Source organism: Xenopus laevis, chromosome 7L, assembly GCF_017654675.1.
Source record: "Xenopus laevis strain J_2021 chromosome 7L, Xenopus_laevis_v10.1, whole genome shotgun sequence".
Classification (NCBI taxonomy): Eukaryota; Metazoa; Chordata; class Amphibia; order Anura; family Pipidae; genus Xenopus; species Xenopus laevis.
The window spans coordinates 93602829-93624196 of NC_054383.1; the positions used below are offsets into that span (position 1 = coordinate 93602829).

General features: G+C 35.7%; 1 protein-coding gene across 9 annotated transcripts in view; it reads right to left on the reverse strand.

Annotated features, from left to right (window-relative positions):
- Positions 1 to 21368, reverse strand: part of LOC108696538 (1-phosphatidylinositol 4,5-bisphosphate phosphodiesterase eta-2-like) — a 400157-nt gene that overhangs the window by 14784 nt on the left and 364005 nt on the right. For 8 of the 9 annotated variants that reach the window (XM_041569340.1, XM_041569341.1, XM_041569343.1 and 5 more), the window contains 8 exons: positions 20224 to 20324; positions 20037 to 20134; positions 17962 to 18144; positions 17200 to 17307; positions 16608 to 16732; positions 13916 to 14000; positions 13285 to 13431; positions 11782 to 11861 (listed from right to left, as the gene is read on the reverse strand). In XM_041569340.1, coding sequence (XP_041425274.1) covers positions 11782 to 11861; positions 13285 to 13431; positions 13916 to 14000; positions 16608 to 16732; positions 17200 to 17307; positions 17962 to 18144; positions 20037 to 20134; positions 20224 to 20324 — 927 coding nt within the window. The remainder of the gene's footprint in view (positions 1 to 11781; positions 11862 to 13284; positions 13432 to 13915; positions 14001 to 16607; positions 16733 to 17199; positions 17308 to 17961; positions 18145 to 20036; positions 20135 to 20223; positions 20325 to 21368) is intronic. The other variant, XM_041569347.1, reaches the window with a different exon arrangement.

Here is a 21368-nt window from a genome sequence, read left to right on the forward strand (position 1 = left end):
ACTGTCACTAGCTTTGGTCGGACATAACTTTCATACAATTGTTGTCAGGGGCAGAACATTGGCTGATCTGTTCTTTTGTACTTTATTTGATCGGAATGGTTAGTGGCAGGTCGGGATGGGGAAGTCCGATCATTCCGATGATTTGTACGATCGGATCTTTTGCGTCTATGGCCAGCTTAAGATAAGTGCCTATTAAAGTGCCTTTTCTTTCATCAGCCATCTTTATGTTTTATGTAGACAACATTGGAAAGGAAGTATTTGTTTTAAGTACTACAGTATGTACGTTTATTTGCTACAATCAGTTGCTGCATACTGCTCGGATTTCAATAAGAGAAAACAAAATAAGTGGAAGTCTGAGGTACAAAATCAGCACAGACATTCAATATACTCCCTGTTTCTTCCTGCTGTCTCAGCTACTGTATTATATATACATATATATATATATATATATATATATATATATATATATATATATATATATATATATATATATATATATATATATATCCAAACAAAGAAGTCCAGACTCCAATTGCAAGTAAAAAAGTCCTTTATGTGCAAAAAATTGCTGCAACGTTTTGAAGCTCCCGCTTCTTTGTCAAGCATCACATAACATCATGTCATCATTTCCTTTTTAAAGGTAACTAATTAACACACTCAACAGGTGAATTCAAGTCTCACAAGATTTAACCCTCGCTATACTTAACTACAATTAGCTAGCATAGGCAATAGTACATATTCAGCACTATAGACATCTTAACATTTTATATCATATAACATTATTGAGTCAATCATGATAGGGTCAGAAAAGAGTAACAGTATCCCCTGTGTGCTAACATACAAAGTCCCCTTGCCCACCCCATATTCACAAAATTCATATTTACATAAATGCATACAAGTCGTATTCCCTATTGAGACCTCTAGGATGCAATGTCTGTAATGCATGTATCCAAAATTTCTCCCTTCTTTGGAGTAACAAGAGACTGTTGCCCCCCCGACGTGGGGGGGCAACAGACTCTATCACCAAAAATCTCAGGCTCGTTGCAGTATGTCGTGCACACTGGAAGTGAAGTGGAACTGGTAATTTCACCATCTCTTTACGTATAGTAGATTTATGTCGTATAAACGACCACGCAGTCTGAGAGACAGGCTTGTTAAATCAGATTTGGGCACAGCGAAAGTGAGTCCTCAGAGACTCTTGGCTCCTCTTAGGAATGGCATGTACCCGTGTGGTAGATGCACACAGTGTTCTAGTGTGATACGCACTAATGCCTTTTCGCATCCTTATACAGGAAGGAAGTTTGACATACAGGGTCACTTCACTTGTGATTCGGAGTATGTCGTGTATATGTTGAAGTGTCCGTGTGGGCTGGCTTATATTGGTGAGACCATACAACCGATCCGCGATAGGATCAGCCAACATAAATCTACTATACGTAAAGAGATGGTGAAATTACCAGTTCCACTTCACTTCCAGTGTGCACGACATACTGCAGCGAGCCTGAGATTTTTGGTGATAGAGTCTGTTGCCCCCCCCACATCGGGGGGGCAACAGACTCTTGTTACTCCAAAGAAAGGAGAAATTTTGGATACATGCATTACAGACATTGCATCCTAGAGGTCTCAATAGGGAATACGACTTGTATGCATTTATGTAAATATGAATTTTGTGAATATGGGGTGGGCAAGGGGACTTTGTATGTTAGCACACAGGGGATACTGTTACTCTTTTCTGACCCTATCATGATTGACTCAATAATGTTATATGATATAAAATGTTAAGATGTCTATAGTGCTGAATATGTACTATTGCCTATGCTAGCTAATTGTAGTTAAGTATAGCGAGGGTTAAATCTTGTGAGACTTGAATTCACCTGTTGAGTGTGTTAATTAGTTACCTTTAAAAAGGAAATGATGACATGATGTTATGTGATGCTTGACAAAGAAGTGGGAGCTTCGAAACGTTGCAGCAATTTTTTGCACATAAAGGACTTTTTTACTTGCAATTGGAGTCTGGACTTCTTTGTTTGGATATATGTTTTGTCCATTATTTGGACTAAGTCGCGGACTGGGATACCGCTCCACATCAGTTTGTACGGATATAAATATATATATATATATATATATATATATATATATATATATATATATATATATATATATATATATATATATATATATATATATATATATATATATATATATATATATATAGTTCTAGGTACAGGCCCTGGGGTATCTCTCAGCAGCAATACTTTGTTATATAGAGATGGAAATGGAAAAATGACTGCAGCAGTAGACAATGGAGCATAGACTGCTGTAAAATTACCATTGTCTGCAGAAGCTTACTAATATAAAACACCCTAATAATTTGTCACCCAGAATGCTGTACCCAGCATGTGGTTACTGGTTATAGTTCCTGAATTTAAAAAAATCAATAATAATTTCTTAAGACCCCTTAACTGATAAATTACTTAAACAGAATTTAGACTTATTGAAAAATACACATTATTTATAACCATTTTCAGGCAATATTTTCCTTTCAAGAAAAGGGCAGAATTGTGGAGGGTTTTTGGAATAATCCATTTAAGCCTCATGCCTGAAATTAAGTGACAGTGACATAAAGTCCCTTTAGGGTTCATAAACATGCCACATGCTGTATTTGATGGATGATACTTTATATTGAAGATTTCATTGGAAATCCTGGTTGAAGGTGATTTGTTTCTTTTCTGCTGCTCAAGCACGTTGCCATGGTTACCTAATTAACCGTTGGTCTAGTTTGGGAAAGGTTTTCCATTGTGAAGTTGACACAAGCAGAATAAATATATAGCCTTACACGGACAGATATTTACTAAACGAGAAAATTTATTTTTTTAAACCTGCTTATTTTTGTCTTATTATTTGGTTTTATTTTAATGACTTCTCATGTTACTGTGGTCCTCCCACAAAACCAAATCAGAATATGCATTTGCAACAAAAAAAGACTTGATTAGCTTTCAAAATAAGCACAATTCATAACTTCCTTTCAAATATTTGCTAAGGTTGCAAATTAAGTGCCGCAATCACAATTCTATTCATTCTTAAACATAAGCCTACAGACTGCCTAAAAAGAATTATAAACATTCTTTTAGAATAAATAAGGAAGAAATATCTGCAATCTCTTTTCTTCAACCACCAACTTTAGACCTTAAAGATATACAAAAGTGAGGAATGAGGATGGCAGCGGTTGCCTATGATATGTTCCCACAAGGCCTGATCTTTAACACAAATCAAGGCTTCATTGGGAATTGGGTCTTTAATAATTAGCTTTTTCAATGTAAAGACATTTTTTAGTATCCCAAGAAACATGATTAGTGTGGATAATCTCTCCTGACTACAGAAATGCATTGAGAAACTCCGTGATCACATTACACGTTGCATACTATTCGGAACAGCTGAAATATCTCTTTAATGTATTATCTGGCCTGATCTTTTTTTTTACATTTCTTTGTTTTAGCCTATTTTTATTCTTTTTTAAGTGGAAACTGGGAATTATCCCCTAATTTCACATCCGCCTTGGAAAGAATGTGTGCACAAAAAGGAGAATGTATGTAATTAAGTCAAACATACCATCTTTTCCCCATATGTTAACATCTTAAAGTTTGTCTATTCTGTATAGTTAAATTAACATAATTATACTAATAACACTGTTTTTTTACAGCATGCAATTAAAGACGTTCCATTGGTTATTATTAGTAAATTGCTTTAGGAAAGGCTGGTAAACACTTCTTGAAAATGTGATATTTTGATGATACAGGAATTATTTCTAAAAAATTGACCTGTCGTGTGATTCGTGATGTACGTTTCTACCAGTGAGGCACCTGATAAAGTCCTGAAGTTTTGTGGTTTCCCCATCGCCACCTGGTATTCCAGTATCAAGCATCAGTATGTGTATAACTGTGCTGTAAAATGGACTATTAAGAGTGTTGGGTATCCCTTTACACACAACGAATCACTAATTTCATCGTCAGTAGTGCTTTGAAAACACTCCTTATAATATTACCATCAGTTGGTTTCTGAACTTTTTAGGATTTTGGACAGGTCTGGACTGAGGTTCAAAATAGGCATTTCAAATACATGGAAGTCCAAACAACCCCCTCAGGCCCAATAAATAGTGACTGCCTGTTGCATCTTACAACAGCCCCTTTGGCATTTGCCAATGTCCACAGATTGCCATACAGCTGGGATTAATGGGAAATTCTATGAAGTAGAGATTTGATACCTTAGTAGTTTGCTTTAATAACCAAAAGGTCAAAAACAGGGATGTAACTTAAATATATATAATAGTCAGTAAGAAGGTAAAGAAGTACCCCATTTGACCTAAATAATATAGTTTCCAACTTGTAATCAGTCTATAATGACCTCTAGTTGAGGAATCAACAATCTCCACTTATCACCAACTAAACCCTAAATCAAATATGTAAAATGCAGGTGCTTAGGGTCCAACAACCCAAAAAGGACAATACTACTCAGATTAATTGCTTAGAATAAAATATTTATAACCATAAACACAATTAATTAAAACCCAATCAATTGTAGTTCATAAATTAATTAATAAAGTGATATAAATTACTAAAGTGCTGTGCGTAATTTTTAAAGTTAATTACAGATCCCAATTCATTCCATAAGTGAACTAGAGTAAGATATCAATGAATTACATAAATATAGTGACCATAGAATTAATTAGAAATTGATTGATATAAAGTGCTATTGCGGAGATAAAATGAAAAAGATTCCTCAGAAAAATTAAAAAATGTAATAGGACATGATTAATCTGGATTCCAGAATTAAAAAATTGTTAAATTGGTTAAAAAAGGCCACTTGCTCTGGTTCAAAGAAAGAGAAGAAAATGGAAAATGGAGAATGGTGGAGTTGTCCCAAAAGGCTGCTGCCTATTATTTTCTATATCCCTAGGACACCACAAACATGAAGGCAGGCAGGGTAACCGTGACTGTGGTCTCGATTATTACACTAGCCCTACACTTGGAATTGGAAGAGCTAACTAAGCCTAAAAAACCACAAACCAACGGCCCCTTAGAATGGAAAGTAGATTGGAGTAGAAGGAAGAAAGAACCGAGCAAGCAGCGCCTAATTGCGCCTAAGTGGAGATTGTTGATTCCTCAACTAGAGGTCATTATAGACTGATTGCAATTTGGAAACTATATTATTTAGGTCAAACAGGGTACTTCTTTACCTTCTTACTGACTATAATAATGGGAAATTCCTCATACTTTTACAAGTCAATTTACAGAATGAAAATATTCTCTGTTTCTGCTCTTGTGTCTGCCTTCTGAACTTGAAAATGTCTGTTTTAGGACCTTTTAAAAGCTGCAAATGTTACCTTTGAGTCAAGTGAAATTATTTTTTATGTAGAACCATTAATCACCATTTAAAGGCTAGGAGCAAGGTCACAAGTACTTCTTGCTGTGTTCATGCAGGTTACAGAGACAATAGATAAAATTTAGCATCTGAAGGAAATGTCATGCTTGCATACTGATGATGCAGTATCGCTGGTCAAAAGAAGCATGGGAACTGCCTTTGTTAGAAATTCAGGAAAATGGAGTGTGTGAAGTCATACAGAGTCAGTTTTCCTTTCTCAACATTTCCCCATGAAAATAACAGGTTTTTTTAACTAAAGAAAAGGGATTTTGCTTACCCAATTCTATTTTTAGATATATGCACACTCTTCCACATATTTGAAGTGCACCTAGCCAAATTACAGAATTTTATTTTATCTTATTAGTGGATTGCTTTTCAATTTTACCAGAAAAGTTGAAATATTGAAAGAAAAGCACTGCTTTATTTCTATGTGAGGGGTTTAATTTCCCACAGGTACAAATTCTCAAACAAAATCACGGGTTTGGGCATAACTAATATGGGAATCTCGATTCAGTTGGGTGGACCATTGAACTCTCCCTGGAAACCAAGGAAAATATTCAGAGCGCTCTAAAAAGCAGTTCAAGCGAAAGGCCATACTTTTAACATTGGCAAGCAAACAAAGGCTCCATCACACCGTCTCACTTTGTTTTGTTTTGCTTTTTTGTTGGGATGTTCTTGCCAGGAATAAAGGATGCTTCTTTGAACTTTTTCTAGTTTCTATGGACTTTGGATTTCCTTACATCCCTTTTAATCACATGTTCCAGATCACATCCTAATACATTTTAATGTTTGTTAAAATAAATGTTTGAAATATAGCTTAAACTAATAATAGGACACACACTGGGCTAAATACTAAACCCTATATATATTTATATATCTACTCCATATTTATCTCATCTACTCCAGTCTGCACTTGCTAGAAAAAAAATGAAAATACATGTAAAATTGATGGAAATAGTCATACAGTGTTCAGGCATAAAATGCATAATCTGTAATATGTGGCAAAAGGAGTTTACAGAAGCATGTGTCAAAATCTGTTAAGCACTTAAATAAAGAACTGAATACATACAACTGAAAAAAACAAACACATTTTGCCAACACCTTACATTGATGATGAGCATTCAGGCAAACTGATCATTTGAACAATACATTGTGAGGAGCATTCTAGATAATGGCTAGTAAATCCCTTTTATATAGAGCATCTCTATTCTTTTAAAGAAAATCTTGCATTGCCATTAAATAATTTTTGTGTGAATTAATTTTTTTACCTTTAGTGAAAAATGAACATGGAGTATAATAAAATAAACCACTGTTATTTACACTGTGAGGCAAGTTTCATATGTGAGATTCACTTCTGCAATGTCAAAGAGGACCCCTTGCTTCTAATTTAGGACTCATAGGTTAAGATTTAATACAAAAACGGTAAGTCCAAGATATCATACAATGTTGTCTCAGTTGTTTTCAAGTTCAAGTTCCCCAGAGGGAATCAGAGTTTAGGGGGCATGTGCTAAAAGAGAACATTTCCCATATGCCTGACTATCCTCCAGTACTGGGTATGCAAAACCCAGTGAGGTAGAAGAGCAAAAGCCTGCGGTAAAGCCAAAGGATTCTTCAGAGATGTCTGCACAAGATTAAGCTTTTCTTAATTTAGTATAATACTACAGAAACTTTGGTTACTTTTCAATAAAATATGTACAGTTGTAAAAATTGCGTGCTTGCTTTTAATGTTTTTTTGGTATAATCAACCACTTAACCCAGCACGAAAAATGGTGTGGTCAGAAGTCTAAATAAAATGCATGCTATAAAGGCACCTTTAAAGATTTGAAACAGCAATAAAGAGTTATGTAAGGTACTTTAGGTGTTTTCAAAAGTAAAAAAAAAAACATAAGTTACTGAAATGATTTCTCATAGATACCCACACAGTTAGGATTAAAAGCACAATTAGCTGAAAAAATACAAACATCTGAAAATGCTGCAGTATGGTTAACTAAGATGATTTCTAGAAAAGCAATCACAATATAATTCAGGTACAATAGTTTGATTTTCATTGGAACCCTTTGCAAAATATAGTCAGATGAATTAAAAGGCAATAACACCATCTGCTCTATGATTACCTTTACATGATACAGATGAACTTAAAGGAGAAGGAAAGTCATCTTGCACTTGGGGGTGCCAAATGTTAGGCACCCTCAAGTGATTGTATTTACTTACCTGAAACCCCGGGTCGGTGCTCCTATTAGCAGAAAACTACACCGGCCCGGGGTTATTCCAGTGAGCACTACAGAGCAATCCTCTTCCAGCTTCTTCTTTCTTCAAATTTCCCAAGCAGACACATGCACAGTTGAACACAATTAGCCGACTTTTTAGTTAAAGTTCGGCTTTTCGTTCTGCTGCGCATGCGCACGAAGGAGGGAGATGGAAGAGGATGGCTCCATGGTGCTCACTGATATAATCCAGGCCAGTGCAGTTTTCTGCTGATAGGAGCACCAGCCTGGGATTTCAGGTAAGTCAATACAATCACTTGGGGTTGCCTAACATTTGGCACCCCAAGTGCACAAAAACATTCCTTCTCTTTTAATTCAGATCTCCAGTTCACATTTTTTTCTGTAAGAGGACTACTATGGGCTCTAGATATGTTTACTTTCCAAAAAGCTAACTAGTGCCACATTAGTGCCATATTTAAAATATACTGATAAGTAAATAATGTAGTAATATTGGAAAACATCAAGCCATGTGCTAATGGTGATGTATTTTTCATTTGTAAGAAGCACTGCCTTGCCGATGTCTGCTAACTGTACAATTTGTTTTCATAGTGTCTTCATTTGTTTTCTTTCAGGGGACTAATACCTTAATAAAAATCCTAATGTTCTTTTAACCATAATGGTTGAAGAAAATTTCACAAAAAGACTAAAGAGCAGATTTATCAACATTTCAAGTTTTTATCAGTGGTTAAAAAAAACTTAAAATTTGAGTTTTCCAAACTCGCGAGATTTGCTAAGAGCAAAAACTGAATTCTATTTTTTTCACCAAGCATGGATTTGTGGAGAAATTCCACATTACACTGGTTTTTTCACGAAACTGAGAGAAACTTGTAGAGAAAAACCGCAAGAAAAAACAGCCATTGACTAATGCATTTGGATTATTTGTGATTTGGATTATTTGTGATAATTTGTGAAAAAAAATGTCCATAGACTCTAATATATTTTACTACAAAGAAGCCGCCGCAACAAACAAGTCATCCATAGACTCCTGTTATAATTTGCTACAAAAAGACTTTAATGCATTTTTGTTTGGCAAATTTTTAGGCACAGCGAAACGGGGCAGATTCACTCATCGCCATTAATGTATTAATCTGGATGGTAAAGAATAGACTCACATAATATACAAGGAGGTATAGGCTGAACCCCCTTAAACCTGACCCTTGCTCCTGTTTCACCTGGACATCAATAGAGATGAATCCAGAGAACCCATGTTAAGGAATCTGATTAAAGCAGAGAAGCAAAAGGACCTTAGCAAGGAGAATTGTCACTAACATACGTCTAATTGATAAAAAATATATACATGTTTTATAAACATAACCCGAGTGGGAGAAAGGGGTAGTGTCAGAGACTTGAAATCTATAGTAGAAATACTGGAAATATATTTGAAACCTTTTTAAGAATGTATCAAAATTTTGCTTAATTTACCACTAATGATAATGTAGTGCATGTACTGCTGCTATTTTTACTATAATTAGACACTGTAAGAAACGTGAGAAGAAGAGAAGTAAAATAAGGTGGAAAAAAAAAACATCAGTCAAAGTATACTTAAGGGAAAATGTAGCAAAAGCCACAAAGAAAAACAATTCACACAAATAAGAATAACAATTTGAATTTCCTAATGTAATATTCTTCTTGTGACTTTTTTTTGTAATTGTAATTGTAATCTTTTGGACATAACTACTTTTTCAGAAAGAAATGTTATTACATACACTGCACAAACTATAAAATTCACATTTCACTGTGAGAAGTGGTCACGCAACCGTTTCTGGGTTCGCAAAAGCTATATTGAATTTGCGCAAAGGCATACATTTTCGCATTGCAAATAGTTTTCCAGTACTACATTTATTACATTCCCTTATTAGTATATTGATGCAAAAAACTAAACTAAAAGCTGTTGACATGCATCTAATTAATGCTGTAAGCCAGCAACATGTGTACAGAACAACTAGAAAGGAAGCAAATGTATAAATCATCTGAAACAATAACAGAAGTTTCCTTATTTGAACTGGCTAGTATATATCAAGTATGTGCATTCTTTGGGGTCTGCTTTGGTCCTTAGAGGTCAGGTAGCGCTGCAACTAAACAGCTAGTGGGAGGACTTTGAAGTATAATATATTCTTATAATGCACAAGAGCCACGAATATCCTGTAAATTATATCCTTATAAGTAGTGCTTGGTGATGTCATCAGTTATAATGGGAGCTTAGTGATGTCATTTCTGTCACATGAGTCACTGAAAGTGAATTATAATAAATAAAGTACCCCCTGTTGAAAAATATGACGATATAAAAGAGTTCCAAGACCTGTATAAAAGAACTCAGCCTTCAGCCTTGTACTACGTAACTTATAATATCCTTATTTTTACAATAGGGAATATTCACTGTATATTTGTTTTATTAGCAGTTAGAAAATAAGTAATATCCAGAATATCAGTGCATTCTTAGTATATACTTTGGGGCAGATTTATCAAATACTGAATGGAGGATCCTGTAGTTATCAAATGGAAAGGCCAATTAGTAAGATTTTTCAAAATTGCAGTTTATTATGATCTACAGCCTTTAGGGAAATTCGTCGTCTCCCCAGCAGAATTATTGGTCTGGTCATCAAATTCCATAGTAAACTATGGTCATGTTAACTTTTTTTCTTCCTATTCATTTGAACAGTACTTATATAAATTGCAGATGTTTTTTTTTTCTTGTGGAATCAATCTGCACTATTCTACAAATAATATGTTTTAGTCTAGTTAAAGATTTTTTAAATGAAATGGATTTTCAACCTGTTGAAATATAACTCCCAGAATGTAAGAAGCTGTAATTCCACAACATTTGGCAGACTGTGGGTCCTTAACATTGAAATGAAAGTACAGGTATGGGACCTGTTATCCAGAATGCTTGGGACCTGGGGTTTCTGAATCACGGGTCTTTTTGTAATTTGGATCTTTATACTTAAAGTCTGCTAGAAAATAATTTAAAAATTAAATAAATCCTGCAGGCCTGTTTTGCTTCCAATAAGGATTAATTATACAGGTATCTTAGTTTGAATTAAGTACAAGGTGCTGTTTTATTATTACAGAGAAAAAGGAAATAAAATTTAAAAATGTGGATTATTTGTATAAAATGGAGTCTATGGGAAACGGCCTTCCTGTAAATTCAGAGATTTCTGTATAACTTGCTTCCAGTTAATGCATACTATACCTGTATTTCTTTAATTGTACAGGTATAGAAACTCTGTAAGATGCTCCAAAATCACCAATTTATTCCTCAAAATGTATTGGCTAAACAAACAGTTTGTCAGTGGGAACTTTCATAAAGCAATGTGTTTTATATAGTTACTAACTGCAAATTAACATTTTTAGAGCTGTGCAATGAACAACCTACAGTCCCTGCATTAACAGACCACAGAGCCACTTTGATGTATTCATGGCAATCCGTGGCATCGATCAAAAAGTGGCGTGTTGGCACTAAATGGGCTCAGCTCTCTGACACAGCAAATGATTTGAAATAATGTAAATCAAAGGTCTAGCTGATTTTTCTGGACTTCATCTCTTTGCCTATACTGCCCTCTAGGGTCTACAATATTCTAAACAAGACCATAGGACGAGTCTTCTGCTCCACAGACATGAAAGAAGTAGACCCAAAGCTATAGTTAGTAAATGTTGCTGGCCGTCTGTTACACAATTCACCTCTTGTAAAAGTGAGGGACTTGTATCAGCCTGAATGAATACTTCTATGTAATATCTTGTACTGTAGGTTTATAATAATAAATGCAATCCTGCAGACAGACTTATCCCTACAGGATAAGCAGTTTTTGACACACCGACAATGCATGCAAACAATTCCCAGATATATTAAAATGTCTAAATATTGGGCTAAATAAGTGATGAATATATGGCAGATTTTGCCAAATGCAGAATCCCTCCAAATAAGGCAATGCAGGTCTGTGCACATGAAAAAAGTCAATATTCAGTATATCAAAAAATATATTGTATTTCAAGTGTCAATGTTTAGAGATTCACTAAAAAGATTGAATATACATGTTTGTGTTGGGTAAAATTGAAGACATTAAATGCATGGTCCATGTTTCATATATTTGGTTGCACTTACCTTACCACTGATGTCATTGATTGCTACATGAACAAAGATGGATGCCTCCTCCATACCTTCCAAGTACACATGTCGATAGCCTGTAAAAATGAAGAATGCAGAACTGACATGGAGGACAAATGAAACAATTTAAGCTGTCAGCTGGAAGGACCATTTGCATTATTTAAAAACTGAAGATTCTGCATGTGCAGCACAAGATGGCATCTGCAAATAATTAAAAGCTATCAATCCATCACTTCTACTATACAGAGACTACATTAATGAAGCATTAATAAACAACTCTTTATAAATGATTAACAAAGGGAGGAAAAAAAGAAATCAAAATAGATTTTCATCCAGATATGTTGAGGTGTTTGTGTAGTAAAACCTTTACAACCTTAAAAATTAGGTTAAAAATCTGGTTTAATTACTATCAGATATTGATCATGCAGTTTCTACTCTTGTCATTTATAGGTTAGAAAACTCAACAAAATAAAGCAACATCTAATGGCAGAACGTAATTGGGTTATAGCTTCTAACTGGTTCTTTTGTGATACCCAATGTGGACCAAATGTATTACTTATCAAATTACAGAAAGATCCGTTATCTGGAAAACTTGAGCATTCTTTATAACAAGTCCAATACCTGTACCTCCTAACAAAAGACCAAATGGAGACCCACCAAAAAAACATGGATTTTAAGGAAAATATATAAAAACTAAATATAAATCTCTCTCAAGTAAATATTTCTAACCCACAGTGTGGGTTAACAGCAAATGATTTTTTGTAGGCTCCCCTCAAACAGAAACATGTTATACTTGCTATACTTTGTTTCATATGGTCTAACAGTGAATGTTCCCTTCATATAATTTAGCAGTGCTTGCTTACAGTGTGGAATTAAAGGAACAGTTCAGTATAAAATAAAAACTATGTAAATAGATAGGCTGTGCAAAATAAAAACAATGTTTCTAATATAGTTAGTTAGCCAAAAATGTAATGTAAAGGCTGGAGTGACTGGATGTGTAACATAATAGCCAGAACTTTGCAGCTCTCTTACTCTGAGTTAGTCAGAGACTTGAAGGGGGGCCACATGGGACATAACTGGTCAGTGAGTTTGCAATCGATCCTCAGCATTCAACTCAGATTCAAAAGCAACAGATATGACCCATGTGGCCCTCCTCAAGTCACTGATTGGTTACTGCCTGGTAACCAATCAGTGGAAACCAAGAGAGGTGCAAAGCAGGAAGTAGTGTTCTGGCTATAAATTTAGACATCCAGTCATTCTAGCCTTTACACATTACATTTTTGGCTAACTAACTATATTACAAACATTTTTTTATTTTGCACAGCCTATCTGTTTACCCAGTATTTCTTTTTATACTGAACAATTCCTTTAAAACCTCAACTTTTATTCCTTAGTTTTGTCTCATGTTTCATAAGTTTGTATCATAATCATTACATTTGTATCATAATCAATACAGATGTATGGCCTTTCTACTATAGTATAAAGAAAACCTGTGTTCACCTGGCATCATGCTGCTAAATGAAAGAGTCCTTTGTCCAATGAAATCCCGGCCAATAGGATCATGATCCCACACAAGGAAACGAATTAACGAGATTTCTGGCATGTGCACTGTAAACACAAGGGTTTCCTCCCACATAGGATTGAATCCTAGAAAGAAAGAAGATAGAGCCAATGAATATCACTCATGATGCAGTGCTTTAAATTTGATGAAATCAGTCATTGTCAAGCCTATAAAGCAATTAATATACAATTAATAGTAAGAAATAAGAACAATACAAACAAATATAGCCAAAAAATTTTGATCAATTTGTTACAATTTATGGCACCCTACAACACAGAAGAAAGAGGAAACAGAACAACAAATGGAGGAGTGGATGTATGTGCACAGTGTTGCCGTTAGAATTTATGGGACAAGCTAGGGGGCCTAGAAAATATAGGGGGGCTCTATGCTCTCAAAGTTTAGAAGTCCAATGACCTTGCTGTTGGAACCAATAACTGATGGCAACCCTCAGTGGCTACTTTGGACCTTAGTGGGTAAAAATAATTAGTTATATTTTTTAAACTTGCTAGTGTTAAGAAAAGGTACAGTACATTGAGAACTCAGAAACTAGCGATTTAGATCTCATCTTACCATTATCATCAACAACTCGTGTTTGTTCTTTGAAACAATCCACCGGCAAACCAATAAGCTCAACTTCTACAAAAGGATCAATGATCTGCAATAAAAAAGTTACACATGGCTTATCCAACAAAAAAGGTCAACATTTAAAGATGTATGTAGCATTTGCAAGTAATTCTTAGTACATTCCTGGATGCAAATGTATAGATTTATAAATATATGTTTTACTATTATATTGACTGCCGATGCACAGTATTCTCAATTATGCCTAGAGAATAGTGATTTTTCACAATTCTGGCTTCTCTCTACCTATTATAGGAGAAGGAAGAGCAACTCCAGCAGTATTACTGCAAACAACTTTTTATTCCAGGCAGCGGTAAACACAAAGGGTAAATACAAAGGGGTTTATATAATAAACTCTCCAACAAATTATTTACCAGTAGGTCCTTCCAGTAGACACAAGAGTATCCTCTGAGATTAGGAAAAATAGGAGGTTTAATTTTAAGATTGCAATTTGTTTTAAGATTGAAGTTTTTCAGAGTGACTAACTAGCTATTATGTACCAACAAAAATGCTGCTGCTTTCTATAGGACAGGATTTGACTTGTTTTTAGTTGACTTTCAAATCTCCTATCCCTGCAAGCCAGTACAGTAGTAAACAAATACAAGGGCACAGCACTTGAAACATATTTGGAACATTTATCTTGGTTGCAGTGTTTTCTGTTATCAGCAGACCTATCTGGCCATAAATATGCAGAATGGATATTAGCTTTCTATGCCTAGCAAACACACTGCTTTTTAGTTTCCATACAATATAAATGATTGTGTGATTCACCATGGTCTGTCACGCTTATTTTTTATACTGTCGTTTATTAAACTACACTGCAAGTGGAAAGCGGATGTTGGAAAAAAAAAGACCTGCTGTAATTGACTTTAATGCTTAATTAGTAGCTATGTTTACCATTCGTTACATACTAGCTAAGCATTTATGAAAGTGTGTCATGCTATATGCTAGGACTTGCAATATAGTTCAGATTACGGACCAGAAACTAGAAACTGAATCTAGTGGAGGGAGATCATAGAAAAAGCGAGGAAGTTTCAAAATAATCCCAATAAACTACCAGGGTATAGTATTAGAAGGCACAATGTTTGCGAAGGTCTAGTAACCCATAGCAACCAATTCGATTTTTGTTTGTTCCAAAGCAGCAGACCAGTAAATGCTACGTGCTTGCTGATTTTTTTTTTATGGGATCCCCATGTTGCCCACCCTCCTCCTCTATAGTTATGCCACTGATAAGAGGGGCATACACTTTTTCCCTTCTACTGATTTAATGTTGAACTTATCTTCATGATAATTCCTTATGGGCAGCCAATCCATACAGGCCTAGATATATTACATGTATTGTAGTTTCTCCTACCAGATTACCAATATGTCACCTCCAGGCACAGCAACATGTGCCTTCACCTAACAGGGTCATATTTAGGCAACTTACCTTTATATTTAGTAACTACCAAGCAATCACCCACTATAACATTAGCCTTAAAGGGGTTGTTCACCTTCCAACACTTTTTTTCAGTTCAGTTGGTTTTTAGATAGTTCACCAGAAATAAAGACTTTTCCCAATTACTTTCTATTTGTGACCGCTAATATTGAAGCTTACGTCTAATTTTTCACCTTTCTAAAGTTGTTCTGGGAGGGGGTTGCTGACTCTCTAAATTGTTCTAAACCGATACATTTAGTTGATACCTAGCACACAAGCAGATTTGCAGAGATTTAGTCGCCTGACGATTAATCGTCTCTTGGGGGGACATGAGGCAACTTCGGTCGACTTTGGAAATCGAAGCACCGCGAGTGCATAAGTGCTGCCGTTTTCTCCTTATAGCAGGTGGAAGGCAGGGGGTAGGCAGTCAGGGAGAACGTCGCCCCGCAGAAGGCGACCAAATCTCCCTGAATCTGCCGTGTGCTAAAGACCTTAGAATTGATACAATAGTTGTTAATACTCCAGAGATGCTGCTGAGAAAAGTATCAACTAAATGTTGCAAAATTGTAACAGTTCAGAGTCTGCACCTGAATTACAGAGCTGCCAGACTCAAACACCAGAGACACGAACATTCAACTTTCAACTTTGATTTTGGAAATACAGTAAAAACATAAAAAATGGAAAGCAATTGCAAAAAGTATTTATTTCTGGGAAACAACCTGAAAACAACTCAACTGAAAGTGTTTGGAAGGTGAACAACCCCTTTAAATAGTTATACAATATTTTTATCATGATTCACAACATTTTATTGAAAAATCCTCAAGCATGTGTCTACTGAACCTAATCAAAGCTGATGCCTGTTGCATATGATCCAGTAAATAATACTTAATGAGAAAATATACAGCCTAAATATAGATTTCTCTGCACATATGCTCATAAATTCAACAGTCTGAATCTTGTTTCATTTTCCGTAATCAACATATGTTTCAGTCAGTAAATATAGCAGAGGCATAGTTTTAAAAAACCCTTAGCAAGTTTCTTTATTTAGACATTATTTCACCCCTTGCTCAGCAAAACTAAAAGTACTGATATGATTACTCAAGTTATAACCCTATTTTCCATAATAGAACATATTTACACACTTGCCATACACATTTTCTTCTTTTCACAATATCTGTAATTAAACGTAAATCTGATTTAAAGCAACTTTTATCATTGCATTACCTCTCCACGATCTCCTAGCATGGAGTCTTTTGGCTTTGGAAGCTGTTGGCCACTGATTATTCGTAAAACAAGCTGTTTCTTCAATTGTCCTGGTAAAGGATCTTCAGAATTAGGATTAAAGGCACCTATAATTATGATCATCAAAACCAAAACTTTAGCTCATTGTGCTTTCATAAATAGCAACTACTGCTGTTATAACCAACCCCATTAGATATTATGGAAACAACCTAAGCTACTTCATTTTTCCCTAGTAAGTTTACAATTAGTTATGGTACTTAAGGTAGGAATAGTTCCACAGGAATAGATGGCAGATATTCATCCACAGAGATATTGTATTTGAGAACAAAAAATGATGCTGCTGTTGTTCAGTTCACTGCTCACAAATCTTTGATAGGCTCAGGAAAAAGCATATCAAATATGGTTTGAGATCTCTGGAGCGGCCAAAACTACACAAGAAGCATCATCGGTTCATATAATAATCTGAAGTCCTAAATGTTCTGTGTGACTCCACTGAAGAAAGTAGGTTATGTAATATAGTGAGACCTGATTTGCATTATGATAAACACTCTTTTGGTTACTGGGTTAACATCACCTTGACACATGCATTTCGGCTTCAGCGCATAGCCGCAACTTCCATTGCTGTTGAACTTGGCTCGGTTTAACTGCAACATTCTTCCTTCAGACTGGTAGTTTAAAGCAACTAATTAAGAAAAAAAAACATTGCTTGCTAAATATATGTGTATGATACACCAATAAATTAGATACATTAAAGAGACAATTATCTGTCTTCATTCAAAATACACATCATAAAAGATCTGCCACACCCATATTATGGCCACACCCGCTAAATACCACATCCATTTTACAAAATGTGGCAGTTTATGGAAACTTTCAAGACATTTCTGCGGGTTTTAGGGCCAGATTTTGTGTATTATTACAGTTTTCTAATGAAAGTGAAATTGCCCTTTAAGCTGCAAGTCACAGTTTCCCCAAGAGACCTGCTTATCTTAAATAGCTACTACTGTATCTTTGCTTATCTTAAATTATTACAAATGTATCTAAGTGCAGATGCTGAGTATTCTGGGCTCTCAGCCAACAACCTCTTATTTAATCACATTTCAGAAAAATGGCTGTTCGGTGCAGAAGATCAAAGAGAAACTCGGGACATTTCAGTAACAATCCAGGACTGTGGGTTAAGCTGTCAAAATCGGGATTGTCCAGTGAAAAATTGGACAGTTGGGAGGTATGGTATACATTAACACCTCAGCCACAACTAGTGTTATTAAACACTGTATTCCAGTAAATTAAAAATAATTGTATTTTTACTTAATCATTTCTTTGTATTCTTTCCTACCTAATTGACAACCCGCATTCCAAAATGGCTGTGGGTTGTAGTTACTGGAGTCGACTCTGTAAGATGATGGATAAATACGAGAGAGCTGGTGCTGGTTAAATCGGACAAACTGAGCTGGTTTTTGCTGAAGGATCTGGTGAGCTTTTGTTTCACTAAATGATGATACTTGCCAGCTGCAAGAGACTTAGAAAACAAACAAATATTGAGTTTAGTCACCACATTTCCTATGAATAAATGAATGCAGTCACCAACACCCTGATTCCATTAATTTGATGCATGGGTTGTACAAAATGCATCAATAAGGTTGTCTGAAAATTTCAAATGATTTTGGACTGCATACTATTAAAAAAAATAAGAAAAGAAAATGAGAAATGAGTGTTCCTATGCTTGAGCTATGGATATACTAGCTTCATCACAAAGTGTTTTTACAAAGCTGCTCAGATACATATGGTACACGGGGCTGGAGAAATTTTCTGATGCTGGCCCTGATGGTTCCCCTCTATGAATGCTCAAACACTCTCACTGTAACATGCTAAATATATGCAGGAATCTATAGGGTTAAGTTCCCTATGGTATAAAAATCCCATATGGTTGGAAATCCCCTATGGCCAGATAAGTGTTGGACCTAAATTGGATAAGGGAGGGGTAGTGAGTCATTTGTCCCTTTGCAGTGTGTCCTTGCAGATTCCTGATTTGGCCAGAAGGTGTCACTTTATAAAAGGCTGAGCTGCCATGTGCTCAGGCTCAGGCTCTCTTTCTATTTTCACTTCAGGAGAGAGTGCAGGAATTTTAGCACAGATGTAAGCCCAAGGGATGGTGTGGCCCTTGGAGGGCTTGGTGTATGGGGCCCCAATCATTGGGAGCTGGACATGGAGTCTCTAGAGCTCGTATGCAGAGCAGAGCCAGTAAAGAAACTGCCTGTGGATGGATTTCAGTAAAGAGGGTGGTATTCCTTTTGGGGAAAAGGGACTGTGACTCCCTTTATCCACCTGGAGTGCAGTGTGGGACTGTGCCTGGTAAGGACTGTGCCAGGGTTGGACTCCCACACAAGAACCCTAGGGCAGGGGTTATTGATATGTGATTGTATTTTATTCTGCACTTTTACAGATATATAAAATTGTATCTGTTTTACTGCTACTGTGCGTTTTATTATTGTTTCTTAGCAGGGCCATGGAGAGACTTTCCCAGTACCCTTTCCATTAGCAAAGGGGATTCTGGACCTGTGTATGGTAAGATATTAATGATGTATATCATATAATACAAGAGGTGTTAAAATAGGGTTACATTTACTTAAAATATCTGCATAGAACTGCAGGGAACATAGGCTAATTAGAAGCAATGTTTAGGCCACTACTCCTACAGACAATTATATATATAGACTGGTGTTATTTTCCATTACTGCCAAACTGAAGCATGAGGCATGAGTTTTGCACAAAACACTATTCTGTGTATTTGCCTCATTAGCCTTAAATGAAAACATGAATAAAAGAAGTACTTTTATTCAGACTGAAATTAGGATTTTAAACTCTTAAAGCAGTTTTATGGATGTCTAAGGGAAAGATATTTTCACGAAGGGGCAAGCCAGCACACAAGCACGTGCTTGTTGAAAATGAAGATGACGTACATTGGCAGTGTTAAACAGGCAAGCAGCTTTTTGTCATAGCTGTGAATATGTCAAGGAAACGTAAACCTTTTCTGGTGATGAGTGGTTGACTGACATCCTATAGAGACTAGTTATATGGAGATATCTTTTATATTGTCTGCCGTGTATAGACAGTCCCAGGTAAACTTCTGGTGATGGGTGGATACTGCCTGACAAACTGAGTAAATATTATCATGAGAAGGCAAAAAGTCTTGCTGAATTCAGCAGATATACACATATAGAAGCAGGTTATTCTGAGCAGATTACAGTCTTGCTGATGGCACACACTTTATTTAACTTTGTCAGCAATTTGGGATGGGATGGCAATGCACGAATAGCATCAGCTATTTAAGCACAAGTAATAAAAAACAACACAGTATTTGGGGACCAAAAACAGATATTTCAGAACTTTATATTAATCATGTAAACTTACTTTCAGTTTCCACATCATGGATACCAACTGATTTGGTGTATTTTACCAGGTCAGACAGAGCTCTTGACAGCTTCATGGTTTTCTTTTGTCTGTTTATTCTAGTGAACACACATGAATCATGGTAGATAGTTATACACGAATAATCAAATGTTGATAGAATAATAGAGCTACCAGCAGACCAACTTACCTGCTGTAATGTACTGAAGCTCTTGCTAAGCTTCCCTGACGCTCCAGACTCTCTTCCTCCTCTTCTAGGCTTGAGCACTTCTTGATTCTTCTACCCTTTTTCTAAGTTGAGAGAAAGAAACCTTTCTGAATAGAGGTTGCCATTAGTTGAGAAGGCACCGTATTACCTCCCCAATACAAGGAATGGATGCAGGTACAATGCGATGTATGGGCACTCCATACATAGGGAGGCTGGAATTAATTCAATAGTGACTCTATTTATTTAATTAAATGGTGAAATATAAATGTGAAATACAATACTGGTGATTTTATTCTAACATGTAGTAGTTGAACAAGACTGAGGTCAGCTAAAGCTTAAAGGAACAGTAACATCAAAAAAATTAAAGTGTTTAAAGTAATAAAAATATAATGCAGTGTTTCCCTGCACTGGTAAAACTGTGTTTGCTTAAGGAACACTACTATTGTTTATATAAATAAGCTGCTGTGTAGCAATGGGGGCAGCCGTTCAAAAGAGAAAAAGGCTCAAGTTACACAGCAGATAAACTCTGTAGAATATAATGTTATCTGATATCCACTATTTAACCTGTGCCATATAGCCTTTTTTCAATTTCCCCCATTGTTACTCAGCAGCTTGTTTATATGAACTATAGTCGTGTTTCTGAAGCAAACAGATGAGTTTTACAAGGGCAGACGTACATTATATTTGCATTACTTTAAAACTTTAATTTTTTTGGTGTTACTTCTCCTTTGTCTGCAATAATTCTACCCACCAGCAAAAACATATCTATATTTATTAAGTCAGAAAGTGCCCGCACTCATACACCAAATCCAATAGCGGGTGCTAGGTCAAATTATGATTTATAATATGTAAAATGGACCAGCACTCATGTTACTTTACATACGATAAAGGCCTCAATGAGGGCCAAAACGTTGGACACACGAGTGATGACTCAATAAAATTGTATGGAAAATTACTGGAGTGCTGAGCCTTCACAATGGTGTGGAGACAGGGTGTTGTGCAACTGTAACTCTATGGAAAGCACAATAAGTGGGTGCCAGTGGTTTTTAAACAATAACTGAACTGATTTATTAGAACATATCCACATGGGAGAATAGTGCAATGATACAGAAGTAATAGTCAGTACA